A 16,670-nucleotide genomic window follows, 5' to 3' on the forward strand; every position below is an offset into this window, starting at 1 on the left:
TAGATACTTACACACCGAAAGATATCCTCCATGTACCCACCCTACATGTCATACACTTAAATGTGTGTATAATAAATTGAGAACAACTGGGTCTTTAACGCATGGGAAACATATCCGCCAAAGCAAAGTTACTAACAAGGAAATGGAAATTGGTACTCTTGCCACTGTGGCTCGAGATCCTTGTGTTAGTTCACATCAAATCACAAGGGAATCTGGCATGAGCCAGAGTAGTGTTGTTCGTGTTCTGCATAAATATCATCCTTACCATATCAGTCTCCACCAACAATTAACTGGTACGGATTGTATGGGTGACATTGAATTCTGCCAATGGGCTCAATTTCAGATTCAGAGTGATGACACATTTTTGAATTTGATTTTATTTAATGACAAGGCCTCATTCACGAACCGTGGAAATGTTAATTTGTATAACATGCATTATTGGGCAACTGAAAACCCATGTTGGCTGCAGCAAGTTGCACACCAAAAACTGTGGTCGCTGAATGTGTGGTGTGGGATTCTAGAGGCCAGAATTACAGGCACCTATTTCATCAAAGGAAATCTTAATGGTAGGAAGTACACCACATTCGTGCAAGGAACATTAAGTCTGTTGTTGGAAGAAATACCTTCAGGAACAAAGAACAGAATGTGGTATCGACACTATGGGTGTCCGACACATTTTTCGCTGATGGCTAGAAATGAGTTGCAGAGAGAATTCCCAAATCATTGGATTGGACATGGAGGAAATGTGTCGTGGTAGCCTCGTTCGCCAAACTTGACGCCTCTGGATTTTTTCTTGTGGGGATTCGTAAAAGACATAGTTTATAAAGACATTCCAACTACACTGAAGATATGCGAGAGAGAATTGTCAGAGCATGTGCTGCGATAAGTGCCAAAGTGTTAAGGAATACCACTAAATCCATGATAAGAATATTGCAGCACTGCATTGATACCAATGGTAATCACTTACAACATCTTCTGTAAATGGACGTTCATGCCACCTTTGGGACCTTCGTTGACCTTCAAAGACCTTACTATTACACATCATTGGATTCATCTTGATAGCCACTGTCAGAAAATAAGTACCAAACTATAGCATTCCATTTGAAAAAGCAAAGTTGACCTTCATATCTCTGAAGTGACCCCACATAGCAACAAAAAACCAACGTCATATTATGGTCCCTGTTTTTCCCATGCAACTTTTGTCCCACAAACTTTTCGGCTTCTATCATACTTTTGGAGTTATTTTAGGTGGCAATAGTTAGTGACTCACCCTGTATATGAGCCATAATGTATATGTTAGACACATTAGCTAGAACTGTTAACTGTCAATGACAACTACAAGGCATATCTCTCTCTCTCCTGTCTCGTGACAGATGTACATATGACATTACTGTGATGTATGTTAGCGGGTGGGCATCTTCCCACTTAGACATCCTGCCTTGCCCTAAGATGATAAAGTGCACACAGTTTACTTTTGAAGTGACTCTTTGAGACATATCGACAAGCTAAATAGTGTACACAGACTAAATTATCATTCCATGTGCTCTACTAAATGGCACAGAGAATGTAGTTTTATGTTTAACACATCTACACAGTCATTGTCGTATGAGAGCTGAGAAAGAGGTTGTGTGTGTGTGTGTGGTGGTGGTGGTGGGGGGGGGGGGGGATTATAATAAACAGAAATTTTGTCCCACAAACATAATTTCGTTATTCTTGTGTTTAAAGTGAAATGGATATTTTATTTTTTGCCCCAATCTCAAAATACACAAATCAAAAAAAGTTTTACATCACCTCGGTTCTGGAACCTGTATAGAAAATTGGAATAGATATCAACATAAACATCATTTCCACCTTTTTTTATTGCTCATGAAAACCACACATTGCGTGTTGTACCAACATACAGTGCGACCTTCAGAGGTGGTGGTCCAGATTGCTGTATACACCGGTACCTCTAATATGCAGTAGCACATCCTCTTGCAATGATGCATACCTGTATTCATCATGGCATATTGTCCACAAGTTCAGCAAGGCACTGTTGGTCCAGATTGTCCCAGTCCTCAATGGCGATTCAGCGTAGATCCCTCAGAGCGGTTGGTGGGTCACGTTGTCCAGAAACAGCCCTTTTCAATCTGTCCCAGGTATGTTCGATAGGGTTCATGTCTGGAGAAAATTCTGGCAACTGTTGTCGAGTGATGTTGTTATTCTGAAGGAAGTCATTCACAAGATGACAAGGGGGCGTGAATTGTCATCCATGAAGACGAATGCCTCGCCAATATGCTGCCGATATGGTTGCAATATTGGTGGGAGGATGGCATTCACGTATTGTACAGTCGTTACGGCCCCTTCCATGACCACCAGCGACGTACGTTGGCCCCACATAATGCCATCCCAAAACGTCACGGAACCTCCACATTGCAGCACTCGCTGGACAGTGTGTCTAAGGTGTTCAGCCTGACCGGTTGCCTCCAAACATGTTGCCGATGATTGTCTGATTGAAGGCATATGTGACACTCATGGGTGAAGAGAACGTGATACCAATCCTGAGAGGTCCATTCGGCATGTTGTTGGGCCCATCTGTACCGCACTGCATGGTGTTGTGGTTGCAAAGATGGGCCTCGCCATGGACGTCAGGAGTGAAGTTGCACACTGTTTGAGTCATAACATGACGTCTTGTGGCTGCACGAAAAGCTTTGTGCATCATGGTGGACTTACTGTCATGGTTCCTCTGAGCCATATTCCATAGGCAGCAGTCATCCACTGCAGTAGTAGCCCTTGTGCGGCCTGTGCGTGGCGTGTCATCAACAGTTCCTGTCTCTCTGTATCCCCTCCATGTTCGAACAACATCGCTTTGGTTCACTCTTTGACTCCTGGACACTTCTCTTGTTGAGAGCCCTTCCTGGCATAAAGTAACAATGCAGATGTGATCGAATCACGGTATTGGCCATTTAGGCATGGTTGAACTACAGAAAACTTGAGCTGTGTACCTCCGTCCTGGTTGGATGACTGGAATTGATCAGCTGCCGGACACCCTCCATCTAATAGGTGGTGTCCATGCATGGTTGTTTACATCTTTGGGCGTGTTTAGTGGCATCTCTGAACAGTCAAGGGGACTGTGTCTATGATACAATATCCCCATTCACCATCTGTCTTCAGGAGTTCTGGGAACCGGGGTGATGCAAAACTTTTTTTGATGTGTGTACCAGTAAACGATTGATGATACATTTTGGAAGTTAGTATCAGTTGATGCATTTGACTTATGTAGGCATTGCTTGTCTCATTCTTTCTCTACAAATAACGCATTCTGCAAACTCTTGTGAAATGACAAGATAAACCATATGCTTCCCTTCATTATTCTGTTATTTTAGTTACTTCTGATGTGATAGTAAATCTATAAAGATTTTAAAGAAAATTGAGAGATTGATTGTGCAGTAATTTAGCAGAGTTGAAAGTAGGTCAGTATTCATAACGTTCAATGATAGCATACGGAAAGTTGGTTTTAATCATTGGCAGAGTGGTTCATTGACAGGTTTATCACTCACAGTGATGTAACACAGTGTAAGAACAGTGGTCATAAAAAGCTCTTAACATACAGGGTCCAGAGGTGAGTGTTGTGCCTTTTCAATGATGATAGGTTTCAAATTTAACATGGCTTGGTGCCGTGGGTGAGTGGTGGTCCATCTCAATCAGTTTCAAAGAAAACTATATGAAGGGAAGTGTGTGCAAAGAACGTTTGGAATTGTGTAACTCATGAGAGGCCATTGCTCAGAGCGGTACATAAAGCTGCACTTCTTCAGTGGACCAAACACACACAAAAATGGAAATGATCGTATGGTGTCAGTGGCCAGGAGTTCCCAGTTGGGAAGTTCTGCCGCCAAGTGCAGGTCTTATTGAGTGTGACGCAACATTGGGCGACCTTCGTGTTGAGAATGGGGATGAAATGATGATGACAGCACAACACCCAGTCACTGAGGGGAGAAAATCTTCTGCCCCAGTCGGGAATCGAACCCGGGCCCCTGTGTGTGGCAATCCAATGCACTGACCATTCAGCTAATGGGGCGGACAACACACACAAACTGGACATAAGCAGGATGGAGGTGAGTAGTGTGGTCTGTCGAGTTGCGATTTGACCTCTTTTATACAGTGCAAGGCATTGGGAGCAGTGACACCCTGATGAGGCAGTGTGTGGAGGCAAGAGGTAGTTCTGTGATGTTTTGGTGGTATTTTTTCGTACCATTACTTGGAATCCCCCATTCGGGTTACTGTGAACATGAGCTGGGATGTTGATTTCAACACTGTGAGTGACTAAATGTCACCCTTTCCTCATAGCCATGATGAGAATGCTGTGGACACTCCCCTCTTTCAACACAATAACAGTTGTGTTCACTGGGTTTCACGCATATGTGCTTGGTTTGATGAAGACTTGGGGCCTTACTGCATTTCAGTTGGTGTACTAAATCATCTGATGGTAATCCCATAGAAACTGTGTGGGAAGGTTTGGAATAATGGGTGAAATGACAGTCAGCCTCCCCACATTTTGGTAGCTATACAGGATTTAACCATAACTGAGTGGCTTCAGTTAGGTATGTCACACCTGAAGAAACTTACAGGTTCTCTTCCTTGCAAAACTGGAGTGATTGTGAAAGCTAGAAATGTTGTGCAGTATTAGCATTGTACTGTTTTGGGGGGTGACTAATTTTTTCCCCAGTATGCTAATGTAACATAAAGATGTGCCACATTCTCTTCATGACATCATTTTCATCATCTGCCAGTGCCATTATCAATTATGTAATTAAATCATTTTTAAGTATGCAGCACTTGACAAGAAAAAAGTGAGAGATCATCCATATAAGTGTTAAAAGGAATCCATGAAACTTCGGTTACACTATAAGTCAGTTAGCTCTAAAGGCCATAATTGAACTAAATACCTAAGAATTACAATAACGAACAACTTAAATTGGAAGAAAATACATAGGAAATGTTGTGGGGAAGACAAACCAAAGGCTGTGTTTTATTGGCAGAAAACTTAGAAGATGCAGCAGATCTAGTAAAGAGACTGCCTGCACTGCATTTGTCCATCCTCTTCTGAAGTACTGCTGCACGGCGTTGGACCGTTACATGGTTCGATTAATGGAGCACATTGAGAAAGTTCAAAGAAGGGCAGCAAATTTTGTAGTATCGAGAAATATGGGAGAGAGTCATGGACATCATACAGGATTGGGGTGGACTTCATTAAAACAAAGGTGTTTTTCACAGTCACAGTAACTTCTCACGAAATTTCAATCACCAACTTTCTCCTCTGAATGTGAAAATGTTTTGTTGACACTGACCTACATAGGGAGAAATGATCATCATAATAAAGTAAGGGAAATCAGAGCTTGCACGGAAAGGTATAGTTGTTGGTTTTTTCCACACATTGTTTTAGAATGGAATAACAGTTAATAATAGAGATATTATTCCTCTACTTGCAATGATTCATCAGCATGAAATTGAAGGCCTTGGTGGTGTTCTTCTAGTTTTGGAAAAAGATTAAAGTTAGATGGGACCAAGTCAGAACTGTGGGGAGGATGATCGACCGACAGTGATCTCCCTAAGCATCGGATTACAGCAGATTTCACTGTGCTCGTGTGTGATTTGGCATTGTCATGCTAAAGAAGAGGTTGGACGAACTCTTCAAATTCAAAAATCGATTACAGCATTCAGTTTCTCACACACCGACATAGTTACATTACATACTGCCATGCTGTACACTACAATCTGGAGCCCTCTAGTGGCACACAGTTACATTACATACTGCCATGCTGTACACTACAATTCGGAGCCCTCTAGTGGCAGAGGGTTGCAAATATGTAGACACAAAGAATAAAAGTGTAGAATGGTAACAACATTAATTTTATTTAAAAAATCATTGCAGGCGTACTTTTCAGTAAGCCCTTGTACAGCATTGCTCCAAATATGTTATAAAGTTCCCTCCAGAATTATAATTCCAAACAGAATGGAAAAGAACAGCTTTTGTATAGTGGAGCAATTCCTGCCACATAACAAACTGATTTTTATTCAATAGCTCAGCACGTGCAGACAGTCCCAGTATTTGATGAACATCTTAATATGCAGGTCCTGGTCTGAATGTCTTGTAGAATTTTGTGTCCACTGTGACTGCTAAATATGCAGCAGTACCCGCGATGTAGCCCCTTTCCCCTCTCCTTGTATATATACTAATGCTGATCATCGTGAATCTTTGTTAGCACTGAGTGATAAGATTCATACATTGGACCCACTTTATGTTGGGGCTGCTGATATTCAAGTCTACAATCCAAACTTCTTGATTTAGTGCTGTTTGAGTTACCATTGTCTTCTTTCCCTAAGCTCCTTAAACAAGGCCACAGCTGAATCCTTTCCCCATCTGCTCCTCAACACCTCCCCTTTTTTCAGCAAGTTCATGTTGATGGTTAATTTAATTGTCCTCTTTGACTTGTTAACAGGTCTCTATGTGCATGTGCATGAATCAGTGATAATTCCAAGACAAAACATTGTTAGTTATTTTGCTGTGCTAATGATTTGGTGTGAAATTTCTGAAAAATGTACTTCCCTGTATAACACCTTCGACATTTTCACATACTGACTGAATGTATGTTCCTATAATTTACACACAGTTTTTTTTTTCTGTTCCTTGCTGAGAAAAGGTAATACTTTACTGTAATATGAAATCTTTTTGAGAGACTATTAAGCAGATTGTTATAAAAAGCAATTTGACACTTCTGTAGTTTGTGAATACTTGGAGCAATTACTGATTCAGATTTCGACTATTGTACTTCACTTGTTGAAGCATTTGTGTGTGATAAAGGCTTCTTTCAATTACAGGCTCATCAAATTCACAGGATTCATTTCCAGCAGCTGGTTCAAGTGGAGAAAATATTTTGATATTACAGTTAAGAGAATATTTCCCATATCTTCTGAGGAGTCCAGTTTGCACTGCTTTTGTACAATTTCCAGAGGCAAAAATCTGAAATTCTGATAAATTCGTAATGCACAATCTTCATTTTTTATAAACTCAGTATCAAAATACTATGTCACATGTAGATATCTGCTTCAGATTGCTGGATAAATATTTCTCCCCTGCTGAGGTAGACCAGCAAGTTCTCGCAGGAATTGTTGCTTTTATATTTGTTATTTTAGGTGTGTGACCACTCTTTGGTGCCATTGAAGGGGGAGAGAGATAGGGTTATCATAATCTGAAAGTAAAGTGCTCCTCATGGGTAGGCATTTATTGATACTTTATTTTGTATTACATCTGTGCCTCATTTTGAGCTTAATTTGTAAAATATAGTATAATGTAAGAGATTGCTTTGCATTTTTGTGTTTATAATTTGCTTTGTTAGTAGCTATGGAGGCCATGAGAAAACATACTTTTAAGTTTGATCTTCCTTCTCTGCTTTTATCTGTAAAACTCATAACTTGATTTTGACTGCAACCTTTTGGGGGAATTTGTGACAGCAGTTGCTTATTGTGCTAGGTGTGGGGGTGCCGATGCAAGGTGCGGGGGATAACATTAGCGTTTCCAACCCTTTTGACAACGTGGCGACTGGGCAGAGGCCCAATCCTTACTGCCCTTCTGGAGGCCCCTCTCGTCCCCAAGGTAACCCTCCCTAGATGTTCTTGATCGCATGCTTCAGTGTGAGTTTTCCTTTTGCTTTCTGTTTATTACTTTTTTTTCCATTTCACACGTCAGCATGAACTGACACTTTAGTCTTCTAAGAAAACTAATTTCCTTGTTAATTTGCTTATATATGTTAGCTTGAGTGGCAAAAATTCATAAAGGGAATTGTGTTGTTTCCTAAAACATGGGAGGGAATGGGTGGCTAACTGTAGAATGGTTTCTGTGTGATTCTGTCCAGTGTTGTTGCTTGCTTGCTGGTTTACCTCTTTTTGTACTGTTTCTTCCCATAGATTTATTTCTTTGCACTTTTTTGAAAATTTTTTAATATGTTGAGCTGTTGTTGTTGTATTGAGTAATGATGTTTTAAATCCATGCATTTTGTATTTGTTTTTCTTCACTATTTTGTCTTTAAGTCTGTATACCCAGTCTGTGTGAAGTAAAGTAATTGTTGCATTGTTTGTTATTGATATTCAGTAAGTTGCTCATCTCAGTAATTCTTTTAATTTGCAATATATAGAATATCCAAATTACACTGATTACAATTTACTACAAATATAGTACAGTTTTGGAATGGTACTCTGGTTAATTTTTGCAGGAATTCAGCAAGGCTATCAAGGCCAGTCCGGGTACTCTCAGTATCCGGATCAGTATCCCCATAGTCGTGGACAACCAACGAATATGGGGCAGGAATTCAATCAGCAGTACTCTCCCAGCAGCTCATATCCACCTGCTCGGCCTATGTATCCTCCCTACGCTTCTAAGGCTGAAAGGTTGGCTTCGAGTTCCTCAGTATATAAACCCATGAGCATGTATTTTATCATGGAGTGATCTGATATTGACTTCTTGTAATGTGTTGTCAGGATATGTATTGTTCTGTATTGTTCACTGACATGCATTTGTGACTAATTTTTGCTTCAGAATAATAGAAAAGAGAAGTACCACAGATCTCTGAAAGGTAAACATCCCTTAGTTGGAAACAACGAAGTATATGAGAGGACAGTGTAGTGAGGCAGCAGTCGTGAAACAATAGTGAGGGAGGGGGGGGGGGGGATAGAATGGTAATAAAATTGCCCCATATTTGGAGGAGAGAAAAGTCAGATATTTTTGTTTGTGTTTATTTATTACTCTGGAGAACAGCCAGAGTGGTTCTTCCTGGAAAATGTTTATGTTTGGAGAAAGAAACTGCAGGTAATGTGTAATATTAATGAATGAATCTTGTGCAAGCTCCTGTGCAGTGGTGTAGTCATTCTCACCGGAGGATTACAAGTGTACTATTTGTGCTCTGTTCCTCTGCCATTTTCGCAGGGGAATGAAAAATGTGAACTCCACCACAACACATTTAAGCTGTGGTAAGTGGCTTACATAGAATTACCAACAAATGGAATATTGTCTGCACTGTTTGGTCTATGCTGAGGAAAAGTTGATGTTAAAATATTTCACATAATCAAAATTTGAATTGTTGCTGTAAGATGCTGCTTATATTTTACCATCTACTGTTTCTTCCCATAGATTTATTTCTTTGCACTTTTTTGAAATTTTTTTAGTATGTTGAGCTGTTGTTGTTGTATTGAGTAATGATGTTTTAACTCCATGCATTTTGTATTTGTTTTTCTTCACTAATTGGTATTTAAGTCTGTATACCCAGTCTGTGTGAAGTAAAGTAATTGTTGCATTGTTTTTTCTCCACTACAAATTTTTGCTTACAACATTCAAACTGTAATGTAACAACCGTAATATGAAGAGCAATCAAAGGAGCTGTCTCTGTTTACTGCTCTACAGTATTGTTTGATGTTCTTTTATTTCTGTATGGGGGAAGGGGGGGGGGGGGGGGGGAGAGGTAGAGAACTAGTGTGCAGATGGCATAAATGAATTTTGCATGAGAGTTCAGACTGACTGACATGAACCATGTAACAAAGGTTAAAAAAAGTATTTTATTTATGGTGCCGCAACATGAATTTTCTATTGACTCCCACTAGAAATAAAAATGTGACAAGCATTACATTGCAGACGTGGATTGAAAATACCACCACCACCACCACCAGGACCAGGACCATTCCTCTCCACAAGATAAGTTATGACTACATATTCTGGGATACAACAGTTGTGGCAGTCGCCAGGAGAATGTCAGTTCCCCCAACCCTTGTACTTTCTTCTTCTGTAATTGCCAATGCCAATTAGAATTCAGTCCATGGCAGTAAATGCATACAGTTAACACAGTGTCAATTATGACATGGCTGTCATTCAGGCAGCACCATAAAAAACAACAGTTACTCAGGTGATACCTATCACTGACATGTATTATTTAGTAATACTATGCTTGATTCATTCAGTTGCTGTTAGTATGGCTTTCAAACTGTGTTGTGACTTTGAGTCACTTATGTAGTCACTGGATTAAATAATTGGCAAGGAGAATGTAGATTCCTCTTGAGTACTTCCTTGCTCATGTTTGTTAGCTAATGCTACTAAATTCTAGTACGCACAGAGGAAAATGAAAGGATCACATACGAGGTATTTAAGAATTTCATGCAATTTTAAAGAGAGTCCCAGAGGAGAAGAAATCGTGACCAGACAGCAGATTGCCACAGCAAAAGCATGTGCCTTTTCACCTTAGATACTATATAGAATATGTGCAGAAGTATACTGAATGGAAACGTATGATTGATATGGAACTTTGTCTCAGAATAAGGATATTATCAGGTACTGCCAGAAGTGAAGCTTTGAGGGCCGATCGTGATTCATGTTCAAGTAGTTCAGTTGCTAGAACACTTGGCCACAAAAGGTGACGGTTCAAGTCCTGGTTTAGTGTATGGCTCTAAACTGCCAAGAAGTTTCAAGTATATTAAGGAAAGAAAACTTGTGTTCATAATTTGCACAATTTCTAGAAAAAAAACGTTTTTGATCTCGCTTTTTTAGAATTGTGTGATTGTTGTCCATATCCTATAAGCCACAAGTGGCATATGTCTTAATGTCTTAAATGCATGAAATGATTTCACAGGGGGCCTTCATTTGATAGACAGAATTGTAAAATTTTTGGGATTAAAATACATAAAGTGTGTTGATAAGGCTTACAATCCAAAGAAGAATCCAATGTTGGATCAAAAATTTTGTGTGTGTTGAAGACCTGACGTAACGACAGTCACATTTGGTAAGATTTGAAAGACAGTAGTAGTTTACAAGTGTTTGCCATGAAAGGAAACAGACATTTTTGCAGTCTTTGTTATTTCAGTTGCACTTAGACAATAAATGTATATTGTTATTTGTATTTATTATTGAAGTGTGATTGAAATAGATGAGACTATGAACAAATTGTCAATAAGTGCTTTGCAAGATACAACTAACTGAAGAAATGTGCAAAATTAATACTCCTTTCCAACAAATTCAATCTTTATCATGATGAGGTGAGTGCAAGAAGAGGTTACATCCAGAAATTACACATGCGGAATGAATTTAAAATGTGCAGAGTTTGCTCCAGGAAGTGATTGATCTTGTAACTGTGGGAGATGTGTTCAAGTGAAAGGCTTACACCACACTGAAAATTTGCACAGTCAGAAGAAAGTTCTGTAGACAGTGTTACCACTGATCTGAATGATTTCTCTGATACTGAATTTTAAGATATGTTCTAAAGTTAATCAAAACATGGTAATTGCTGTTATATTATTTATTCCCTTTCTTGCTACAAAGCTGTAAAACCTTATCTCTTGCATCTTTGCTGTCCAGAAATTTTCAGAGAAATACATTTTATCTGTTGACATGTAATGTATACAGAAATTAGAGGACTTCTATCCTTTGTTGGTATGTCATCTCATTGCAAATGGATAATTGTGTACTGTAATCCCACATAGTTAATGTTAAACTCTTGCCTTTGTTTTTGCCTCTGAGCAGTAATCTTGATAGGTGTATCTCAGAACAGGGAGCCACTGTAAAGTGCAGGGTAATTACCATTTGAATTCCATTTTCGAAATGATGTAAATTTAAAAAAAAAAAAAAAAAAAAATGAACCATTGCTCAGAATGACATCTTATATCAATAAAACATTATTGAAGAAGGGGGAAACGTTATTTTTTTTGGGGGGGGGTTGAAAATTTTACCACTAGGCAGCACCTTAAGCATCATAATGTAAGTGATTTTGGCTACTAACAAAAGATGAATCGCAATATGACAGCCATGATGTTAGTTGCATATGAAACCAACCATACTATGTAATGATGGCAGAAGTTTGGCATTCAATAGTTGTGGTACTTTAAGTTAGCAAAGCCCATCCACTGTGACATGGTTGTACTACGTCGGATGGGAAAAATTGGTTTTTAACTGTCCAGAGACCAGAAACTGCATAAAAAGAAACAACGACATCTGGTTTTAGTTTTCACAAGGCCAAGAAATGGCATAAAAAGCATGTCTTAAGACTGGCACAAGATGTGTTCAATTTGCTGTCCACCGTTTCCTGCCACAAGTTGAAATCTAAAAATGGCATGTTGCACAACAGATTGGAGTGTCTCATGGTTCACGTTCAGAATGTGGTGCTCAATGTGTGCATTCATATCAGTTGTGTTTGTTATCAGAGCACTAAACACTATCTTTCAGGTTACCCCACAGACAGAAGTCACATAGATAAAGATCAAATTATCTGAACATCCAGGCTGTAGGGAAATGACAGCTGATAATTCTAGCATTTCCAAAGTGCCTCTGCAGCATCTTCATCACTGACTGTGCAATATGCAGAGGAGCACCACCTTGCATTCAGTGTTTAACTGTGATGGCACAGGTAACAGGCCCTGCAGGACCCATCTCCTCAGAAAATATGGTCTTTATATTATCAACCTGCACCATGCAGTTACTGTTGCAGATTGAAGCAGTAACGGATGTGTGAGCAGATTTCCTGTCGACCATATTCTGCAATTCTGTGTATTTTCATGTCCTTGTAGTTGGAAATGGGTTTTGTCTGTGTGCAGAATGTTCTATGGCCATTCATTGTCCACTTTCGTGCAAGTAAGAACACTAGAGAAAACGTTTTTGTTATTGGTAAGTCAGCATGAAGCAACTCCTGAAGATTGGTAAAATTGTGGATAGCAATGCAGGATGTTTTGTAAAAATTTATTCACCATGCTCACATTCATGTCCAAAGTTTGGGCAATTCCCCATGGACTGCATGTTTACACACCACCTTGTGACCTCTCCTGCAATGCTGTGGTCACTTCTACTGATGTTTGATCAGTTGTTTTTCTCCCTGTGCCACACTTTACTACAGAAGATCCTGTCTTTTTGAATTTTATAATAATTTTCTCCAGAACCTTGGCAAAAATTGGACCAATGCCTACTTTTGTACCCTTCAGCACCTGGAACTTTCTGCAAAGCAGCTGACACACCAAGCGAGATGGCACAATGGCTAGCACACTGGACTCTCATTTGGGAGGACAATGGTTAAATCCCGCATCTGGCCATCCAGATTTAGGTTTTCTGTGATTTCTCCAAATCGCTCCAGGCAAATGCCGGGATGTTTCCTTTGAAAGGACATGGCCGACTTCCTTCCCCATCCTTCCCTAATCCAATGAGACCGAAGACCTCGCTGTCTGGTCTCCTCCCCCAAACAACCCAACTCAGCCCAACTGGCACACATCACTGTTCTTGTAGAAGAGCTTTACCAGTATCATGCAATACTGCTTTGAGACATGCATGCCGAGCATCTCAGGTTCAAAATTAGGAACAGCTGTTACCCTGTGTCTTTTATTTTGCTTATTCTGCCACTTTCAGTCCCATCTAGTCATAATTTTTTATTCATAACATTTTCCCCTTGTTCAATAATAATCTGTACAAATTTGGTTAGGTTTTTACTGAGTTTTGAAACTGGTACTTCAATCATTATCACCCTGCATATACTCTTTGAGGCTTCTGAATTAATACATACATTTATAGCAAACTAGGAAAACAGTCAGTGCCATTTTGATGATGATTTGTGAAAATGATGAAATTGTCTGTATGTATGGGAAAATCCAAACCTAATGACAACTCTAAATCAGTTGCATGAAACCAAGTTGCATTGTGAAGGGTACTTTCATTTATATGCTTCAGTTGTTAAAGATGGCAATGTGAATCCCAGTGAATTGAGCAAAATGGTCACACTACTGGCCACATTTATAGGTAGTCCACAGCATATGCATGGGTACGCACAAGATGCAATAATGCATGTTTGTGCATAGGCCCACACAGATCTTTTTAAATCACATGCACATGAAATCCTACACAAGATAAAATAAAAGAACTTTTGTTAACTAGTCAATTGTCATTGGATCATCATTATATTTCTCCAAGGCTGTAAACAAAAATTGAAATCTTCAGTGGATTTCATTTCCAAGCATCACGGTTTTGAAGAGAAATGCTGTTGGTTGTTTTCCATTTAATGGCAAAATATAATTGTCACATGTAAACATTTTGCCTTAGTTGACAGAAAATATCTCTCAATGTCAGGTTGATAGTGTCATCTCTGCAGAAACAGCAGGTATCACCAGTGATCAGGACTTCTTTGAAGTTGTCACCAAAATGTTATTTATGGTCCATGTGGCTTATTCAACAACCATTCTCCATGCACATCTAATGGGAAATGAATGAGATGATACCTAGGAGCATTACTTGCTGAGACTGACTACCAGTGGTACTGAAGGATATCCACTGTAACACGACACTCCACTGAAGATGGCTGCAAATCCATCACTTAAAAAGTATGAAACAATGATGCTGAACTCTGTAATTGTTGGGCTTTTCTGTACTCGCCATTACTCTCAAAAACATACAAAGCACTCATCAGTGTCGAGTATTGCAATTCAGGGAAACTGATAAAGTACATTTGCAAATATCTCAATGGAGGAAATGATATGGCAATTTTTGGAGCAGTAAATGCAGCAGCACCTATAAATGGAATCGACCACTATCAACTGGAATGGTACATTAGTAGGAATGAAATAGTATGGTGCATTTTATCATTTCCAATCCATGAACAATGTCAAATAGTTACTCATTTGACAGTGCACCTTGAAAATTGACAGTGTGTGTACTTCACAATGGAAAATGCATGTGCAAGAGAATTGTCATGTTTGCCAACAATGTTAACTGTGTTTTTTTCAATGTGTGAGGATGTTACATGCATAAGACAGTAATCTGAAGTGCCGACATGTTATTCACAGAATGCATCAGAAAACAAGTTTAAACAATACAAACAGTGCAAAGCAGTTTCAAGACATCCCAATTTAGGTTTGATTGACATCTTAGGCCATCAGTACACCATTCACCAGACAATGCAGCATGCTGTTACTTGCAATTACTGTCAATTAGTCTACATGGCCCGACAACCTTCCAAAAACTGGGAATAGTAATTGGTCACGTATGTGTGTGTTTCAAGTGTGCAATGCTTGCCAGGAACTAAATTTTGGAAAATCCACCAGTTATCCCATGTAAAACAGCCATTGATGACATTAACTCATGTCTCAAATCATCAGTTTTATTACAACATTTACAGACATTGATTTCTGAAGACCAATTAACATGTGCAATTACGACATGAAGCATCTGCTGGACATTTGCAAAACAGTTGTTGGATACTAGAATGTTTAAATAGCAATTGATGAATTTGCACAACTTTATGCATTGTCAACAAACTTCTATAAAATCACAGCAGCCACAGATGAACTGATTCACTAAGTTCTACCAAATGTCACACAGAGTCACAAAAATCACTAGTTGCTCATGCAAGTGCTACATTAACAGACAATACCAATGATGTCAGTGCCATCAATTCCTGCATCTAAAATGAAACACCAGGTAGAGTGACAACATATGAGTCCATTGATACCGTAATGAATCAAGAAAAAGCTCTTAATTATTCAACTCGATTTGCCAGGCATTCCACGACACATTTCAACATTGAAAAGTGGCATGCCTATCATTCTTCTGTGGAACATAAATCCACCACTACTTTGCAACAGCACCAGGGTTGCAGTGAAAAAGATGTTGAACAATATCATCAAAGCTTCAGTTTGAAGTGGAAAATTTACAGGAGAAGATGCACTGTTGCCACACATCCCAATGATTCTCTAATGGACATGCCATTCAAACTGAAATGTTTGTAGTTTGTGTTGTGACTTGCATTTTCTGTGACCATCAACAAAATACAGGGAAAATTGCTATGAGTGTATGGACTAAATTTGGGAAATTCGTGCTTCTTATGCATACAGCTGTATGTGACATGCCCACACTTTTGGAAACCTTGTGATTTATTTGTTCATACATCAGACGCAAAAGGCAGAGATCCAGCACACAGTTCTAAGGATCAGTGCATAGTCTGTTGCAGAGTGAAAATTCATTCTGAAAGTAACTGGCTTGTTTTATATAATATTCCATTTGTTTTGTGGTGAAAAATTGTCATGGATTTGGTACTCACTTTTTTTGCCTGTATTCATTTGATTGACCTGAGGGCTTTAAATAAGAAAATTCACTATTAGTTGCTTTGCTTTAGGGTATTTTGAGTCTGTAACTTACCAAGTTCAGATAGCAGACATAATTTCAGTGGGACAGTTATTCTGTGTATAGTTATTTAGTTTTGTTCTGCACTTAAGTACTTGTTTATGTGATATGTTTATGTGTATGCTACAGTTGCTGATCAACCCTGTGTTCACTATGTTGTTTGTGACACCTTTTAGTTACAGATTATCATGCCTGCAACCTTCGACCTTGCTCAAAGAACTTCTTGCAATTTCTGCCATCTCTCTCATGTGTCTGTTAACAAACATTTTAAATCATTTTGTGGATGTTATATTTATGATGTAATAATTAATGGCTCTGGACCTTAAAATTCTTTTTATTGGAACTTAAAGCCTTACAGTGGAACATTTGCTGTGGGCACTTTAACATTCAAATTCTGAGCTGTTCACTTGGACACTTGCTTGCAACTTAAGGAGATAGTTAAAGACAATACATTGTGACAAATAGATCATTATTAACACTTTCAAGATTGGTCTCTCAGGTCTAT

At 39.0% G+C, this 16,670-nt stretch overlaps 1 protein-coding gene across 1 annotated transcript in view; it reads left to right on the plus strand.

Annotated features, from left to right (window-relative positions):
• The window catches only part of LOC126470830 (trithorax group protein osa-like), a 62,302-nt gene that overhangs the window by 16,210 nt on the left and 29,422 nt on the right, over positions 1 to 16,670 (plus strand). Inside the window, 3 exon segments of the mRNA XM_050098845.1 lie at positions 6,859 to 6,962; positions 7,053 to 7,173; positions 8,250 to 8,424. Of these exon segments, the coding sequence (XP_049954802.1) occupies positions 6,859 to 6,962; positions 7,053 to 7,173; positions 8,250 to 8,424 (400 nt within the window).

The sequence above is a fragment of the Schistocerca serialis genome, chromosome 3 (genome assembly GCF_023864345.2).
Source record: "Schistocerca serialis cubense isolate TAMUIC-IGC-003099 chromosome 3, iqSchSeri2.2, whole genome shotgun sequence".
NCBI classification, from domain to species: domain Eukaryota; kingdom Metazoa; phylum Arthropoda; class Insecta; order Orthoptera; family Acrididae; genus Schistocerca; species Schistocerca serialis.